A 14,423-nucleotide genomic window follows, 5' to 3' on the forward strand; every position below is an offset into this window, starting at 1 on the left:
GTCTAGCTCGAGTTCAGAAGAGTCAGTTCAAGATTGGTATAAAAATAATTTTATTTTGGATTTGATCTGAGTTAGTTCGAATTTGGTTCATGTTATAAAAATGGGTCTGAATTCAAATTCAACCATAGCTGAAGGCAAAAATTGACTATGTTTCGATCATTAGATGACTCTAAATTAATATTGAAAAAAATATTTCATCAACTTTTTACCGAATTAAATAACATATTTTCTCCAGTCAGTCGTGGGAGATGATGTTTGAGGCCAATGGCTCATATTATACAAGAATTTTCCAAAGAGGTTGGGCAGAAATTAACGCACCTATTCAAATATCTGCCATCTTTAGTAAGTAAACAACAATCATCAATTCAAGTTGATTCATGGTACCAAAATTTATTCTTGTCAGACAAATTATAGGCTGAAGCAAGCAAGGGATGTCACTCCCAAGTGCCCAGAACAGTGGTGCATTGCTTAAGAAACATGAACAATCCTCCAAAATAAAGTTATTGAAAAAAAAAAAAAAAACTATGAATTAGCTCACCCAAAATGTACCTGAATAAACTGCTAATGTAGGCAAGCACAAGAAATAGAGAGAGAGAAGAGGAGCATTATTTTGTGATGTCATGTTAAACTGTTTCTCTTAGAAGATGAAAATGATCATGCAATTACTGTTAATGTGGAGCCATTTCCATGCTTTTCTTGCCTTTTCACTAATTAATTTCTTTCCCTTTTCTCTATTAAAATGTACTTGTAAACAAGGGTTTCTAATTGCATCACCATTACCTATACAGATTCCCCCACTCAAAATTTCACCATCTTTACCTCCTCTCTCCATGGGGCGGCCACCTTGTTGTGATAAATCAAATGTCAAGAGGGGTCTCTGGACTGAAGAAGAAGATGCAAAGATTCTTGCTTACGTAGCCAGCCATGGCACTGGTAACTGGACTTCAGTTCCCAAGAAAGCAGGTCTAAACTGAAGACTGTTACTTTTCTTGCAAGAAAAGTTACTCTTTTTAGTCACATTTTATGTTTTTATGAGTCTTGTATTAATGTCACAGGACTTAACAGATGTGGCAAGAGCTGCAGACTCAGATGGACAAATTACTTGAGACCTGACCTTAAACATGACACCTTCACTCCTCAGGAAGAAGAGATCATAATCAATCTTCACAAAGCTATTGGTAGCAGGTTAAGTCTAAGACTTTAACTCATTGTAACTGACCTTCTGGAAGATCCTGTCTCATAATAACAGAACTTAACTTCCATCAAAATGTACAACTGTCTTAACAGCTTTGCTTTATTATATTATTATTTTTATTTTCTGTTACTGGTGCAAGTTGAATGACTTCTCTCTCTCTTTCCAAAATAACTTCTTTTCTTTTGTGGTGTAGATGGTCACTAATTGCAAAACAGCTTTCTGGAAGAACAGACAATGATGTGAAAAACTATTGGAACACTAAGCTCAAGAAGAAGCTTTCCAAGATGGGAATTGATCCTGTTACTCATAAGCCTTTTTCTCAGATGCTTTCTGACTATGGAAACATTAGCGGTTTCACAAACGTTGGAAACAATTTCGGAAGAAACATGAACACATTAATGTCCAAACCTGAATCATCTTTAGTGATAAGTGAGCTTCAGGATTTCAATAAGATGATCCTGAAGCCAAAGCCAGAACTTGTCCAAGATAATTTATGTTTTGCTAACAACAAACCATCATGGAATTTCTTGGCTCAGGTTCAAGTGTCAAACCAGGAGACTATTCAGCCTTATTTCGCAAGTGAAGTCACCTCTTCTTGTTCTTCATCCTCTTCATCTACTATCATGCAATTAAACTCTTCAAATTCAAGTTCTTGCCACCCTTTTCTGTCTCAAACTGCATGCCCTGCGCAGCCTCCTTCTCCCTTTAGTTGGAGTGAATTTCTCATCTATGATCCTCATATGTCTATGGAACTTCAGCAAAATTTAGAGCTTGAGCCTCAGGTGATGTTGTCTTCAACCAACTCAACTTTGACACAAGATGAACAAGAAAATTCTGGGGCATACAACAAATGTGCTGACGCTTCTTCATCCTCCACAAGTTCGTTTGTGGATGCTATTTTGAGTAAAGACAGTGAGATGAATTCTCAATATTTTGCTCTTTTGGATGGCTCTTTTGATTGATCAAGTCAAAGTGTTTGGTTTATGAAGGGTGATTCTTCTAGTTATGTAATGGGCAGTTAGAATTTAAGAAAGCTTTTGATGGTTTTACTAAGTTGTTTTTTCCAATCTAATAAACAATAGTATTATCTCCAATCAATGTAGTATTATCAACTTTTGTCACATTAGTTGAGAAAAAAAGTTATTATTTTAATATTATAAATTTACATATAAAAAACAAATTCATACATGGTAGTCAAATAAGTGATATGACTTGAACTAAGAAATGTATAAAACCAATAAAACAATCATTCACACTCAAATCAATATGAATAACAAAAAGAAAAAACGATCAACTCACTCGTTATAATGAATGTATTTGCTAATGAATTACTATATCAATCATATAAATGAATAATATATTTATATATCAGAATTTTTATCTTTAAAACAAATTATATTATGATTGTTATTTTTAAACAAAACTGTACTAAAATTTTTATTTCTAAAAAATATTGTAAAATAGGATCTATATCGATAATGTCTTATAGACAAAATGGTTCTCAATTTCTGAAAGACCATATTGTAAAAGAAACTAAAGTATTTAAAAAGAGACCAAATATAGGAAGAGAGGGTCAAATCTGAATAATGGTGACAAAATCTATCATTGATGACATCATTTCCCTCTACAAAGAAGCAAGACTGAGTCCAATGATAATTAAATCATTATCAAGTTAATTAAATCTCAGAAAATAGCTAGCAGTATTATCAGAAATTACAATAACAACGAATCATATAAGTTGTGACCTAATTATAGTATTTAACTGCATCCAGATTCAAGTCTTCCTGAGTCCAAGGGCTAAAAAAAAGCTTTTTTAGAATGAGATCCACCATTTGGTGAGCCTAAAAGATATCCAAAAGACCAAGCTCTTCACTAAATTATTTCTAAAGATCAGCCACCAAATCACAGGACAACGACAACATGACAATTGAGAAAATGAGGGATTATAAGCAACTTCTGGGAAAATGAGGAATTATTTCTTGATCATAAAACAGGCCTTCCACTTCCCACAGCAACTGCTGGGAAAGGGATTATAAGCAACTCCCAAACATTGACAGTTTGATACAAAGAGAGGGGGGAATCCTCACCAGAAGATTTCTATTAGTCCTAAAGCACAATCCCTCCATCTTCTTGAGAGAGTGAGGCTGTTTCTGATAAAAAGGTTCAAGGTTGTGGTTTTTCTGCACTTAAATTCTTCTGGATGTACTTTTCTTTTACGTTCTTTCAGCACAAAAAGTTTTTATTTCATTCTGAATTGAGAACCAAGCAATTGAGAAGAATGACTTGGCAGAACAGGAAACTGATCAAAAAGTGGCAATGGCTGCATAGTTAGGCCACAAATGCGCATAACTCTGGGATTGTTGTACATCACATTGTCTAGCATTGCAGATGTTGGAATTGGATCAAAATGCATAGGGTGCTGCAGTTGAGTGCATGTTGTCACACTGCCACTAGAAGCGCCACAAAATTCAGCATTATCTTCACTGTTCATCATCATTATTGCCATTGGATGATCGAAAACCTTACAATCAAACGGGAAGTTCGGATGGATAAGGACCCAATGTCATGTCAAGTGGCTTCACAGAAGACAATGGGAACAGAACTTGACTGTGTTGATTAGAATTTCCGAATCCAGCCAGAACCTCTGATTCAGAACTTTCCATCACATTTTGTTCAACTTCTAACACTTCAAATTACCTTCTGGCAACTTCAATCTTAGTGTCACAAAAGCAACAAGCCACTTAAGATGATCAGCAGAAAAACTGTTTAAACGATGATCCCATCTGGGGAATTTTGCTTCCAAATTTGCCTTGTGCAGTTCAATAATCTTGTCATCAACTTTTCAGTTTCAACTTGAAAAGAAATCAATCAATCTCTGAGGTGAGATTCCATGTGCTGTAAAAGCCTTCTCCCTATATAAATTTATAACTTCCATTACATCTTTTCGCTCCTTGGGCCAAATATCTAACTCTGCAGGGTGATTCTGCAGTTTTGGACCATAGATTATCAGGCAAGAAGGGACTCCACATAGAGTAGAAAACTCTTGAGCCTTCTTTTTCGAACCCTTCTACCTTTTTTAATAGGTTATCATATGAGCCTTCTCCTTCTCAATCAATTCCACTGTGAGTTTTCCGCATCCTATCTTTTAATCTATCAAATCAAACAATCTTAGTATAAAAAAAATTTAGATTCATCACCTACATGTATGCACCAGAATGTATAAACAATGTGACAAAAAGATAATAATAACAATAAAAAAATCTACCACATATACAAACTTGTGATAATGAACAATACATTCCCAATGAAATCTTGAACTTTAAAGTGATTTAACACTTTTCTTCTTCTTGGTTGGCATCAAAGAGGCAAAGCTTGGAGAGTTTAGATTGGAAAAACGGAAAAAAAGTAAATAACAACATAACAGAAAGCGGCATTTTGTATAAACAATGAAGGAGAATGGGGTACCTTCAGCTGCAATGGCTTCTCACAGGCCTTAAAATGATAAAAATAAAAATGGAGTTCTCATAGACCTCTATAGAAGGCAGGATTTGATTTCACCAACAATTCATGGCTTGTTTTAAGTAATTCTAGAAAGAAATGAAAATTGTTGATTTGTTTTTGGGCTTATTATTATTAAGTTAGAATGTTTAGGACTTGCCTTATGATTGAAAGGCACCAAATGCTAAATAGTGCTAATTTGTAGGGACTTCATTTTCCTAAACTATCACCACTATAATATGATTTTGTGTTATCAAATCTTACATTGTGCTAATGTCAGGGACTTCAATTTCCTCAAAGAATGTTCTCAATTAGAATTCTTTTATTGATCTTTATATGCATTAGATAAATTACATTGAATAATGTGGCAATCAAACAGTAAGTATATGTAATACTATTTTTCTAAAATCTTATAAAAAACATTGTTATAAAACCCAAATCAAATTAATCATTTAAACTGTCATATTGATATTAACATCTAAATTTTGCAATAAGTAACAAATACCATAAGGTCATAATTTTGTTTGGTTGAATGTTATTTTAATATTTATTTAATTTGTCATCAATTCAATTGTCCGCCAACCCAAATCACGATCTAGATCGACCCTTTGACTGGATCAATGTGTAATCCTAGTCTAAAAACTTTGCTTAGAAGATACAAATATAAAGTTAAAAACTCAAAAAGGAGTGGAAAATATGCCATTATTTATCCTGCATATATTTATATATAGTTTGTAATCTCTATTGTAGATAAAATAATACTAGACATACAAAATTGCATTAAAAAAAAAGAATGAAATTGTTAATATAAAAAGTTACTAAATTTATACAATAGCACAGGTTTTTTTATCCCAAGTTATGTCTGGAGTACACGTTTTATTGAGGGCGCCAAGAGCAAATACATATGAATACAATAGACCAATCATCATTTCAAAAGAAATAAAAGAATTACATTGTATATGATGTGCTTTCAATTCGTGTTTCTTTCTTTTTTCTTTTTCGTCAGACTGTACACTCATACAATTCCATAAAAAGGATAAGGAAACCAAGTTAAGAGGTTACAAAATTGCAAGAGATTGGCATGGTGAAGAATATAGGAAGGGAAAATAATGGCCATAGCTCTAAATTAGTCCTTCATACACAATCAGTTCTTCATACAGGGGGAATTCTGTACATTGTGTCATTCTCAGGATTTGAAAGCCCATCGGCTCATAGGCCAAGTTGGTGATAATTAGTGTGGTCAATTTGATTCAATCTTATGCAACATAAGATATTTTCTGGCAAGTTTTCTGCCTTATTTTCCTGTTCGAACGTAAAAGATTATGTGAGACATACATTGGTATGAATCTTGAGAGAGAGTAGAATGAACCGTTTTGATAATAAAAGGTACCTGAATTGTTAGGCCTAAATCGAAGATACACAGCTTAAACCTGTCTTGAAATGCGTCAAAACCTTTCCGAGCAATGTAGCTGAATCTGTGAACGTCGATATCAATCTCAAAGTAGTTTTCTCCCTACAGGAGATATCATATTAGTCATTGAACATACATAAAATGTAATCTCAGTTTGACATGGTAATGACAAATGACTGCTTTTTATTATTCAGCTTAATTGAATAAAAAATGAAAAACACATCGAAAGTGACTCTCGCTATACAGGAGACACACAAAGTCGCAACACACATGAACCAAACATGTTTTCCTTATCCAGGTAATTGTCAGTATTATACTTTGCTGAAACTTTTGATTAATCAAATATAAGCAAACGTGACCTTCACAATCCTGTAAAAGCCTAAACTATCAATCTGATTTCAATTCACCATGCAATCTTCTTGACAACCATAACAGCTATTGGTGCCTAAAAAGTTACAAAGAAATATTACCGAGTAAAATTCATGCTCAGGACGTGATAAAACAGGTTTTTCATTATATGAATTCAGAAGCTTCCTTTCAGCTGCACTTAATTGAAGATCTTCTGTGTTTGAAATGCGGCCCAACAGTTTCAGCCTTTCCCTAAAAGGTGCAATTGTATCTAGAGGGAAACTTTTAACCCTCTCCATTTCATCATTTATTATCCTCTGTGATGAGAAAATAAATTGACAACAAAAGGTTAATGAGTAATTAAACCACAAAGATGTACAAATCAGAGAAGTCATAAACTACTGTATGATGCAGTAACTTTCTAAAACAAAGAACTAAATACAAGCTAAATTTAAACCTACTGGAAAACTTCAAAGCAGGGAAGGAGAAATCGTCTTACAACGAAATTTTCTTGGAAGTGAAGTGGCAACTCCTTTGAGTAACTTTCAGATAACTTGAAGTACAACACCAAGCTCATTCCTTCTCCATCATTTTCACTTTGAAAGACTGCGGCAGGATATAACGGCAGCTGCATGTTTAAAGAGAGAGTCATTTACTAAAATACTTTGTAAAACTGTTTGAAAAGAAAGAAAAACAATATTCCTTTCCTAATTTGCAGATACAAAGAACAAGTATAACGAACGTCATGACAAGCACTCATCAGCGACTTAGTTTAAAGCATCTTTTAAGTAGTAGTGAACTTAATTTCTATAGATAAATTGAGGTTATGAGCAAATTAAAATTGGCGGTAGAAGCACCTGGACATTGACAACAAGAATCGAAGGGATTTCTTCATGTGAACTCATAAGAGGAAGTTCTACAAAACGAGCTATGTGATTAATTTTTCGCGGTGATAAGAAAACATCAGCACCAAAGGGACTAAATGCAGCATAATTAGGAGCAAAATCTTTCTTCTTATCTCTGTAATCAACAAATTAAACAACAATTCATTACTAAAAACTCAGGCAGCTAATAGTAATTACAACTACATTACAAACAACAAAAGAATCAGAAAATGCTCACCTAAAATAGTTCTGTCCCCGGACTTTAAAACTACCCGGTGGAATAGGTGACCAAGAATCAGGTATATTCTTATCTATGGGGCAAAATGTAGTCGAGGAACCGGCAAGTGGTCTTTGTGAAAGACCCTTGGGTGAAACTGTGACAAAAGAGACCAACTAAACATAAGATTGCCATGCAAATTTTAATATAATCAGACAGAAAACCCGAAATAGAACAAATCAATAAAAGGGTGATCTCACCTAATGATGGATTGCCATGTCCTTCCTTCGATTTAAGAGAAGCTTTTGACATTGAGGAAAATTTTGTAAGTGCTTTCCTCTTTGATTTCGGTGTCCCTGAATTTGACATTCCTTTTGGAGACAAAACTCCCCCATTAACGGACACAAAATCTGCAAAATCAAAATATGATTTTCATTCAACAAAAAGATTTAGAAAGTCTCCTAAAATTTTGAATATCAAGCCACCTACCATCGTGAACACTGTAAAATTCTTCATCCAACACAGACTCCAAACCTGGACGAGAATCAGGCAAACCTGAGTCTACCAATAAAAATTGAAACAAAGCAAATCAAACCCAGAACCAAAAGCTTCAAAAAAAAAAAAAACCCCATCAGAGATTAGCCCTTACGAACCTGGAAGAGGTAACGTTCCCTCAAAATTACGTGAAGAAGCATGGTGTTTTGTGTTTTTCTTTCGCTTCATGTTCTTCTTCTCGAAATATTTTGACCCACAACCTCCCATTACCTCAAATAGCCGAGCTGAGTTTAGAGCTTCTAGTGTTATTCATTTATTTATTCGCGAAAACTGGAAGATCCAGCGCCAAAAAATGTCGAGATTGAACTCTGTTCAGGCTCACTCGTTTGTTTTTAAAAGCAGTCTATTTTTGAGAGCCCGCCTTTGACTTTTCAACCCTGAACTAACGATAATAACGTACTTTGACGAAAATTGTGGGCCATCGTGGGTCCCAAAATGTGCCACCTGGACACAGAATTTAGGATGCCACCCGTTGTCTTCTTAAGAGTTGGCAATGCCCTAGCAACCCATCACGTGTTCAAACAGATTTCGCACGTGAGGAAATTGAAGGGCTGAACTTAGATCACATTATTTAAAAAAAAAAAAAAAAACGTGCACTGATTTACACATATTGATATGTTAAAATCATTTGAAATTATATATAATGTGAAATAAAGAATAAACAGAATGCCATATATAAATTTAAAATAATTTGAAATATATTTATTATTTTAATGTGCAATCGGTACAATAATTTGACATATTTATTCTATAATTTTAAATTAAAAATAAATAAATAATTAAATTATTTAATCATGTAGTTTTTATTAGATTCAGCAGATCAAATGGGCTTTTGATTCGGGCTTTCAATCAGCATCGATATGGGCCTTAGCCAGAGAATTTTGGGCTCAAGAATATATATTCTGTATGGGTTTTGGGCTTTATGCAGCTTAGCCCAAAGCAAAGTTTATATGCTTTCCAAAATTGTTTCGAAATACACTTTTGAAATCTTTGGCTTGAACATATATGCATCGTGAGTCTCTTGCCCACCGATAGCTACTTGGAGCAACGAATGGCAATCTCATCATCTTCTCCGATGCTCTCTCCCCTTAGTTTCTCTTCGACAACAGACAATCTTTCACTTTTTAACACCACTTTCTCCAAACCCGTTCCCCCAAAACGACTCCCCGTTTTTGTTTGCTCTTACAGTAAGCTCAAACAACTTCACCTCTCTGTTTTACACGTATACAATGACTTGACTTTGTTATTGTTTTGTCAGAATCAGGGCCTGGGTTGACCAGTGACGACAAGAAAGAGTTGCTGAAACAATACGGGCTTGACCCAGATGAGTTTTTATCTGATCCCTCTTCGAAGGTTGTTTTTTGAAAAAGATTTTAAAGTTTGAAACTTGATGAATTTGTTGTCTTGTGGTGTTTAAAAGAGGTTTTTTTTTTTTTTTTGGGAATTGGTTTTGTAGAGTAGAAGGAGAAAGGAAGAGCAAAAGAGAGGAAGAGGATCAAAGCTTGTGTCAGAGGAGGAACCTCAGGAATCAAGAACCACTCATAAACTCCTTCAAGTATGTGGTTTGGTTTTTGGTGGTTTTAGTTTATTTCAATCAAACATTAGTTATATTTATGATATGTGATTACTGTACATAGTTTTTCTTTCCCTGTATTTTAGAGGCTTTGGGTTGGTGTATCTAGATGAATTCAGTTGGAATCATTATTCACTTTGGAATATTTTTGGGTTGAGCTCATAGCATGTACGACGAATGGTAATGAAAGTGTGTTGTTCAGATGGGGTTTGAGAGTTTTGTGGATTTGAGCTAATTTACTGTGTTAATGTAGGTCACTGGCTCAACTTGATTGAGTTTTTCTTTTACAATGGTTTGCATTGACTGATAATTATGTTAGTGGTTTTTCTTTTACACTTTTTTTAAAGTTACTGAACCATATATCTAGAAATGAAAATCTTTGGCTGTGTATTATTTTGTGGTACAAAGGATATCTTTGCTAGTCCTTTCTGTTATAAATTTAGAACATACCTATTATGGCAATTCTAGGTGCTTGGAGGAAAGGCTAGGAGAAAGAAATTGCTGTCTCCAAAGGGCATGGATGTGAGACCAATGATGGAAGTTGTTAAAGGTGCAGCCTTTGATATTCTGCAGGTACCCATCTGTGACACTATCTGATAATAGTTACCAGTTAGCTTTGGAAGTTTAAGTTTTGGGTTCTATTACATTGGATTAAGAATAATTTTTTCCTGCTTTGTTTAGGTAGCTAGTGGTTCTCCTGCATCCTTAAGGCCTGGTCGCTGGTTAGACTTGTATAGTGGCACTGGATCTGTTGGTATTGAAGCTATCAGCCGAGGATGTTCTGAGGTACCTCTATGAACTTATGAATGTATCTTCATTTGTTAACATATAATCTTTAGTTATTGTTGGTGTCACCCTTTGGTGCTTGGCCAGCCAATAAAATAATTTATAAGCTCATAATAGGTTGAGCCAGCTTTCTTACATGATATGAAGTCAGAGCTTGGGTATTATAGAACAAGATTTTTGGTATATTTCCTGTCCTTTATATTTTACTATTATTACTTTCTTTGTCTTATTTTTTAGTATTCTGTATCTGTAAATTCATAGGTGCATTTTGTCGAGATGGACCCTTGGGTTGTTTCCAATGTTCTGCAACCAAACTTGGAATGGACTGGGTTTCTTGATGTTTCGTCTATACATACTGTTCGTGTTGAAGATTTCTTAGATCGAGCAAAGCAATTCATAGGTTTTTGGTTCTCTCTTTCTCTCTTCACTTTAATAATCTAATGAGATATATGGAAGCATCAGATCTCCTCATTGAAGCTACATGTTCTGTATATTTACTTTTTAATTTATTGTCTAGTTCAAATACTAGTAAGTGGGTTTGGTTCCCACCGGTCTGCCTTGATTTTCTGAAAACCCTTACACTATGACGAACATAACATAATCATCTTTGAACTTTGATTGCTAGAAATTTTCTCACCTCTTGTAATATGTTCGAAGGATCAAAATGATACAGGGAATCTACACGATATGCAGTTTTTCATAATAATATATGATTAGAAAATATTTATTGAGAATCTCTGGTCTCTTATATTATTATCTTGGTATATTTTCATATTTGATAACCACTAGCTGAGAAATAGGTAAAAGTTTGCTAGTAATCCCTAAAGAATGGTAGCTCAAAAGGCCCTAAACTATGAGAAGGGCAAAAACTTCAATAGACACATGAATCATTGTAGATTCTCAAAAACCACCTCAAACTTTCAAAATTATAAGAGATGTTATAGCTAATCAACTGGATCTTAGATTATTATCTTATCAAACTAATATATAAGCAACCATTGAATGACAGCACACATTTTGCTTTCTTAAAAAAATGCCATATAAATGTAATGATTTCTCAAAAATATAAGTAAAAAATTACAAATTGGATGACAGTTTATTTGATAATAATATCTTACTTCTTTCATTACAATTAACTTCCTCTAATATTCATATTTGTTACAAATAAAATTTTGCATGAGCATAGGTAAAGACGGAGCATTTGACTACATTAGTGTTACACCTCCGTATACAGAAGTGGATTATGGGGTACTTATGGATCAAATTTCAAAGTCTGCCTTGGTTGGAAAGGATACCTTTATTGTGAGTAATTGTTTCTTATTTGCACCTTGATTATTTATTTTTATGTTTTATATCTAATATTCTTGGCAAGCTTTCTTTTTTTTCTAAATTTTCATGGTGTAGGTAGTGGAGTATCCTTTAAGAACAGATATGCTGGATTCATGTGGATGTCTTGTAAAGGTACTTCCCAGTCAGTAGTTAGTTTATCCACGTGTGTGGGCTCACAAAAGTAAGAAAAAAAAGATTATATATATAAATCTGCTCACCTTGTTACTTTGAAATTGCATGATATGATCTTATATACTTATCTGAAGGTTTAATTAAGGTGGCATGTGAGCTGCTTAGTTGGGAGCTTAGAGAAGTTTCTAGTGCTCATGTATCTTAAAACTGAATGTTACTTGAATATTTTTCTTGGTGAGATGACAATGTGCTCTCATTTACCTAATTGGAAACATGGTTTTAGCATGCCAAATATTGTGATTTCATAAATTTTTGACTGAAGTGATATGAGTATGTTGTATGGAGTTATTATTGATTATGTGAAACAAATTCCAGATAAAAGATCGAAGGTTTGGTCGGACACATCTGGCAATATATGGACCTGAGTGGGCACAAAAGAAAAGAAAGTCAGAAAGGACACTTAAAACAGCAGTAAGGAAAGTTTGACTGCATGTGTGCATGCAAAGTTAGATACTATGATCTGAGGTTTAGTGGTTTTGCAGTGGATACATTGAAAGTCAATGATACATCTAAAGGTTGTAAAATCTACTCCTCTACCCTCTAGTTGATGTACTCCACTCCGCTCCAGGAATCTTCATGGTAATTTGTAGTTATTACAGACGCCTTATATGCTACTAGTTATCATTGGGTTTTAATCGGTTTAATTTTTATTTTCTCTATATTTTGAGAACATTGTTTCTATCATGCAGGTCCATTCGTTTATATTTTTCGATTGTTTAACGTCCTTGAGGAGACTGGATCAAACCTATGTTGTGTCTGGCTGATTTTCACTCAGTTGTAAGAAATATATGAATTAATTCTGTACTTAGATTAGCTGATGTCTGTTACTTACATACCCTCACTGTACAAGTTATTAAGTTGAACATTGTTGTTAGAACTTATTTCCTATTTATTATTGGGTAATTGTATCTTTTGATGTTTAAATATGAAACCATATTCTTTTTCATGACAGATTAGCCTGCGGTTCACTTATCTCTAGAGTAACCATGGTCTCGTTTAAATTTTTTATCTTTGCATGTATTCCAAATTTGCTGTCATTTTGTGGTTGACAAAAAGAAAAAGGAGTTCTTTGCTAATTTTTTAGGACTGTAATATCTCTTCTAATTATGGATAGAACCTGAGAATACCTTGTCTGAAGTTCTGCAAGAGTCCTTGCTACATGAGACCCAAATATTAATTACACTCTTATTGGGAGCAGCTTGGCAACTCCGATGGGCTTATGCTTTGATAGGTTTGCATCCCTTACTGGTTTTATTGTTGCTTTGCTGAGGACTCAAAAGGGGGAGAGACTCCATTGTGGTGGTTGTTGATAGGTTTTCAAAGATAACCCATTTCATCTTATACCGCAAGATGGATGATGCTGGTTTGGTGGTGGAATCCTTTGGTTGGTGGTGTCTTTTGGATTGTTTTTTGGGCATTTATCTTCATATGTTATCATTTATTACTTGTGTGTTTGTATCTTGAGTTGGTCAAACTTGATTACATTTTTTTGTTGAAATTTGAGCCTTAACTTAATCAACGCTTGGTATTTGGTTACACATCAATGGGTATTAGAGCCTTGATTGCTCAAGGGTGAGTTATTTTCTTCGTTTCACTTGTATGTTGTTGGATGAATTGGGAGGAGTCTTGACAACCTTCAATGTGGAACTCTTGTCATCGTATTTAGAAGATGAGAACCTCTCGGATTTGAGGACAAATCCTTCTCAACTTAGAGAGAACAATGTGGATTCGGCCCATGATCAACAATTAAGCTCCAACAATTCAAGTTTTACCAACTCAATCGAAGCTTAATGAAGTTACTTGTTTATTTAATTATGTTTTAGTTAATTTTGTAAAAGATTAATCATATACTTTGTTTTGTAAAATTGTTAGTTTTGTACTAGTTCAACATAAAAAAAAAAAAAACTCAAATCAAGTCAAATGAAACAATAAATAGTGGTGCCCAATGAGAAAAATAGGCATCTTAAGAATTGCTCAAAACGGTAAAGACAAGGATAATATCATGGGTGGTTTTTTGTCCTTTATCTCTTTGGAAGATCTTTTAAACTATTATTTGTTGTGAATTTTGAATTTGAAAATATAATAATTTAGTAATATTTTGAGATTTATATAAGGATGTAACTTTTTTATATAATATCTAGAGATTGGTTAATAAAAATCATGATGTTTGTTTATTGAGTAACTTGTTTCCTTTATCTTTTCTTCCTTGATGAGAAATTGGTGATTAATTTTTCTTTGGGCGGTGATTCTCCTTTAAATCATGTGTGTGTTTTTAATTAATTATTATTTTTCTTTCAATTAGAACTAAATGGTGGAATCTATTGATAGGTGGTGTGTCTTTTATGCTTTTAAGTTTTTTTTTAAAATTATTTATCTTTTTATATTATTATTTATTGCTTGTATATTTATATTTTGAGTGGGTCAATTATATATTT

At 33.8% G+C, this 14,423-nt stretch overlaps 3 protein-coding genes across 7 annotated transcripts; 2 read left to right on the top strand and 1 right to left on the bottom strand.

Annotated features, from left to right (window-relative positions):
* The first annotated feature begins 474 nt into the window (after window positions 1–474).
* Window positions 475–2,211, top strand: LOC123197278 (transcription factor MYB35-like). Its single transcript, XM_044611499.1, has 3 exons — window positions 475–963; window positions 1,056–1,185; window positions 1,389–2,211. Exons 1-3 carry the CDS (start codon window positions 645–647, stop codon window positions 2,155–2,157), a joined length of 1,218 nt encoding a protein of 405 aa, XP_044467434.1. The 5' UTR covers window positions 475–644; the 3' UTR covers window positions 2,158–2,211.
* Window positions 2,212–5,787: 3,576 nt separating this feature from the next.
* On the bottom strand, window positions 5,788–8,419 carry LOC123198200. Of its 3 annotated transcripts, none has more exons than XM_044612857.1 (9): window positions 8,207–8,419; window positions 8,043–8,108; window positions 7,814–7,963; window positions 7,575–7,710; window positions 7,310–7,472; window positions 6,952–7,080; window positions 6,575–6,769; window positions 6,084–6,206; window positions 5,788–5,995 (listed from the first exon to the last, which is right to left on the bottom strand). In XM_044612857.1, exons 1-9 carry the CDS (start codon window positions 8,313–8,315, stop codon window positions 5,903–5,905), a joined length of 1,164 nt encoding a protein of 387 aa, XP_044468792.1. In that variant the 5' UTR covers window positions 8,316–8,419; the 3' UTR covers window positions 5,788–5,902. The 3 variants fall into 3 exon arrangements, with proteins under 3 accessions (XP_044468792.1, XP_044468793.1, XP_044468791.1); XM_044612858.1 differs by having other exon boundaries at window positions 8,043–8,087; window positions 8,207–8,418; XM_044612856.1 differs by having other exon boundaries at window positions 8,043–8,114; window positions 8,207–8,418.
* Window positions 8,420–9,089: 670 nt separating this feature from the next.
* On the top strand, window positions 9,090–13,865 carry LOC123197191 (putative rRNA methyltransferase YlbH). 3 transcript variants are annotated; one of them, XM_044611362.1, is made up of 11 exons: window positions 9,090–9,295; window positions 9,367–9,461; window positions 9,565–9,663; window positions 10,150–10,254; window positions 10,363–10,467; window positions 10,729–10,867; window positions 11,654–11,769; window positions 11,872–11,928; window positions 12,304–12,399; window positions 12,471–12,567; window positions 13,237–13,865. In XM_044611362.1, exons 1-10 carry the CDS (start codon window positions 9,160–9,162, stop codon window positions 12,480–12,482), a joined length of 960 nt encoding a protein of 319 aa, XP_044467297.1. In that variant the 5' UTR covers window positions 9,090–9,159; the 3' UTR covers window positions 12,483–12,567; window positions 13,237–13,865. The 3 variants fall into 3 exon arrangements, with proteins under 3 accessions (XP_044467297.1, XP_044467296.1, XP_044467295.1); XM_044611361.1 differs by lacking the exon at window positions 13,237–13,865 and adding an exon at window positions 12,678–12,939; XM_044611360.1 differs by lacking the exon at window positions 13,237–13,865 and adding an exon at window positions 12,678–12,939 and having other exon boundaries at window positions 12,304–12,567.
* Window positions 13,866–14,423: the final 558 nt, after the last annotated feature.

Source organism: Mangifera indica, chromosome 15 (assembly GCF_011075055.1).
Source record: "Mangifera indica cultivar Alphonso chromosome 15, CATAS_Mindica_2.1, whole genome shotgun sequence".
NCBI classification, from domain to species: Eukaryota; Viridiplantae; Streptophyta; class Magnoliopsida; order Sapindales; family Anacardiaceae; genus Mangifera; species Mangifera indica.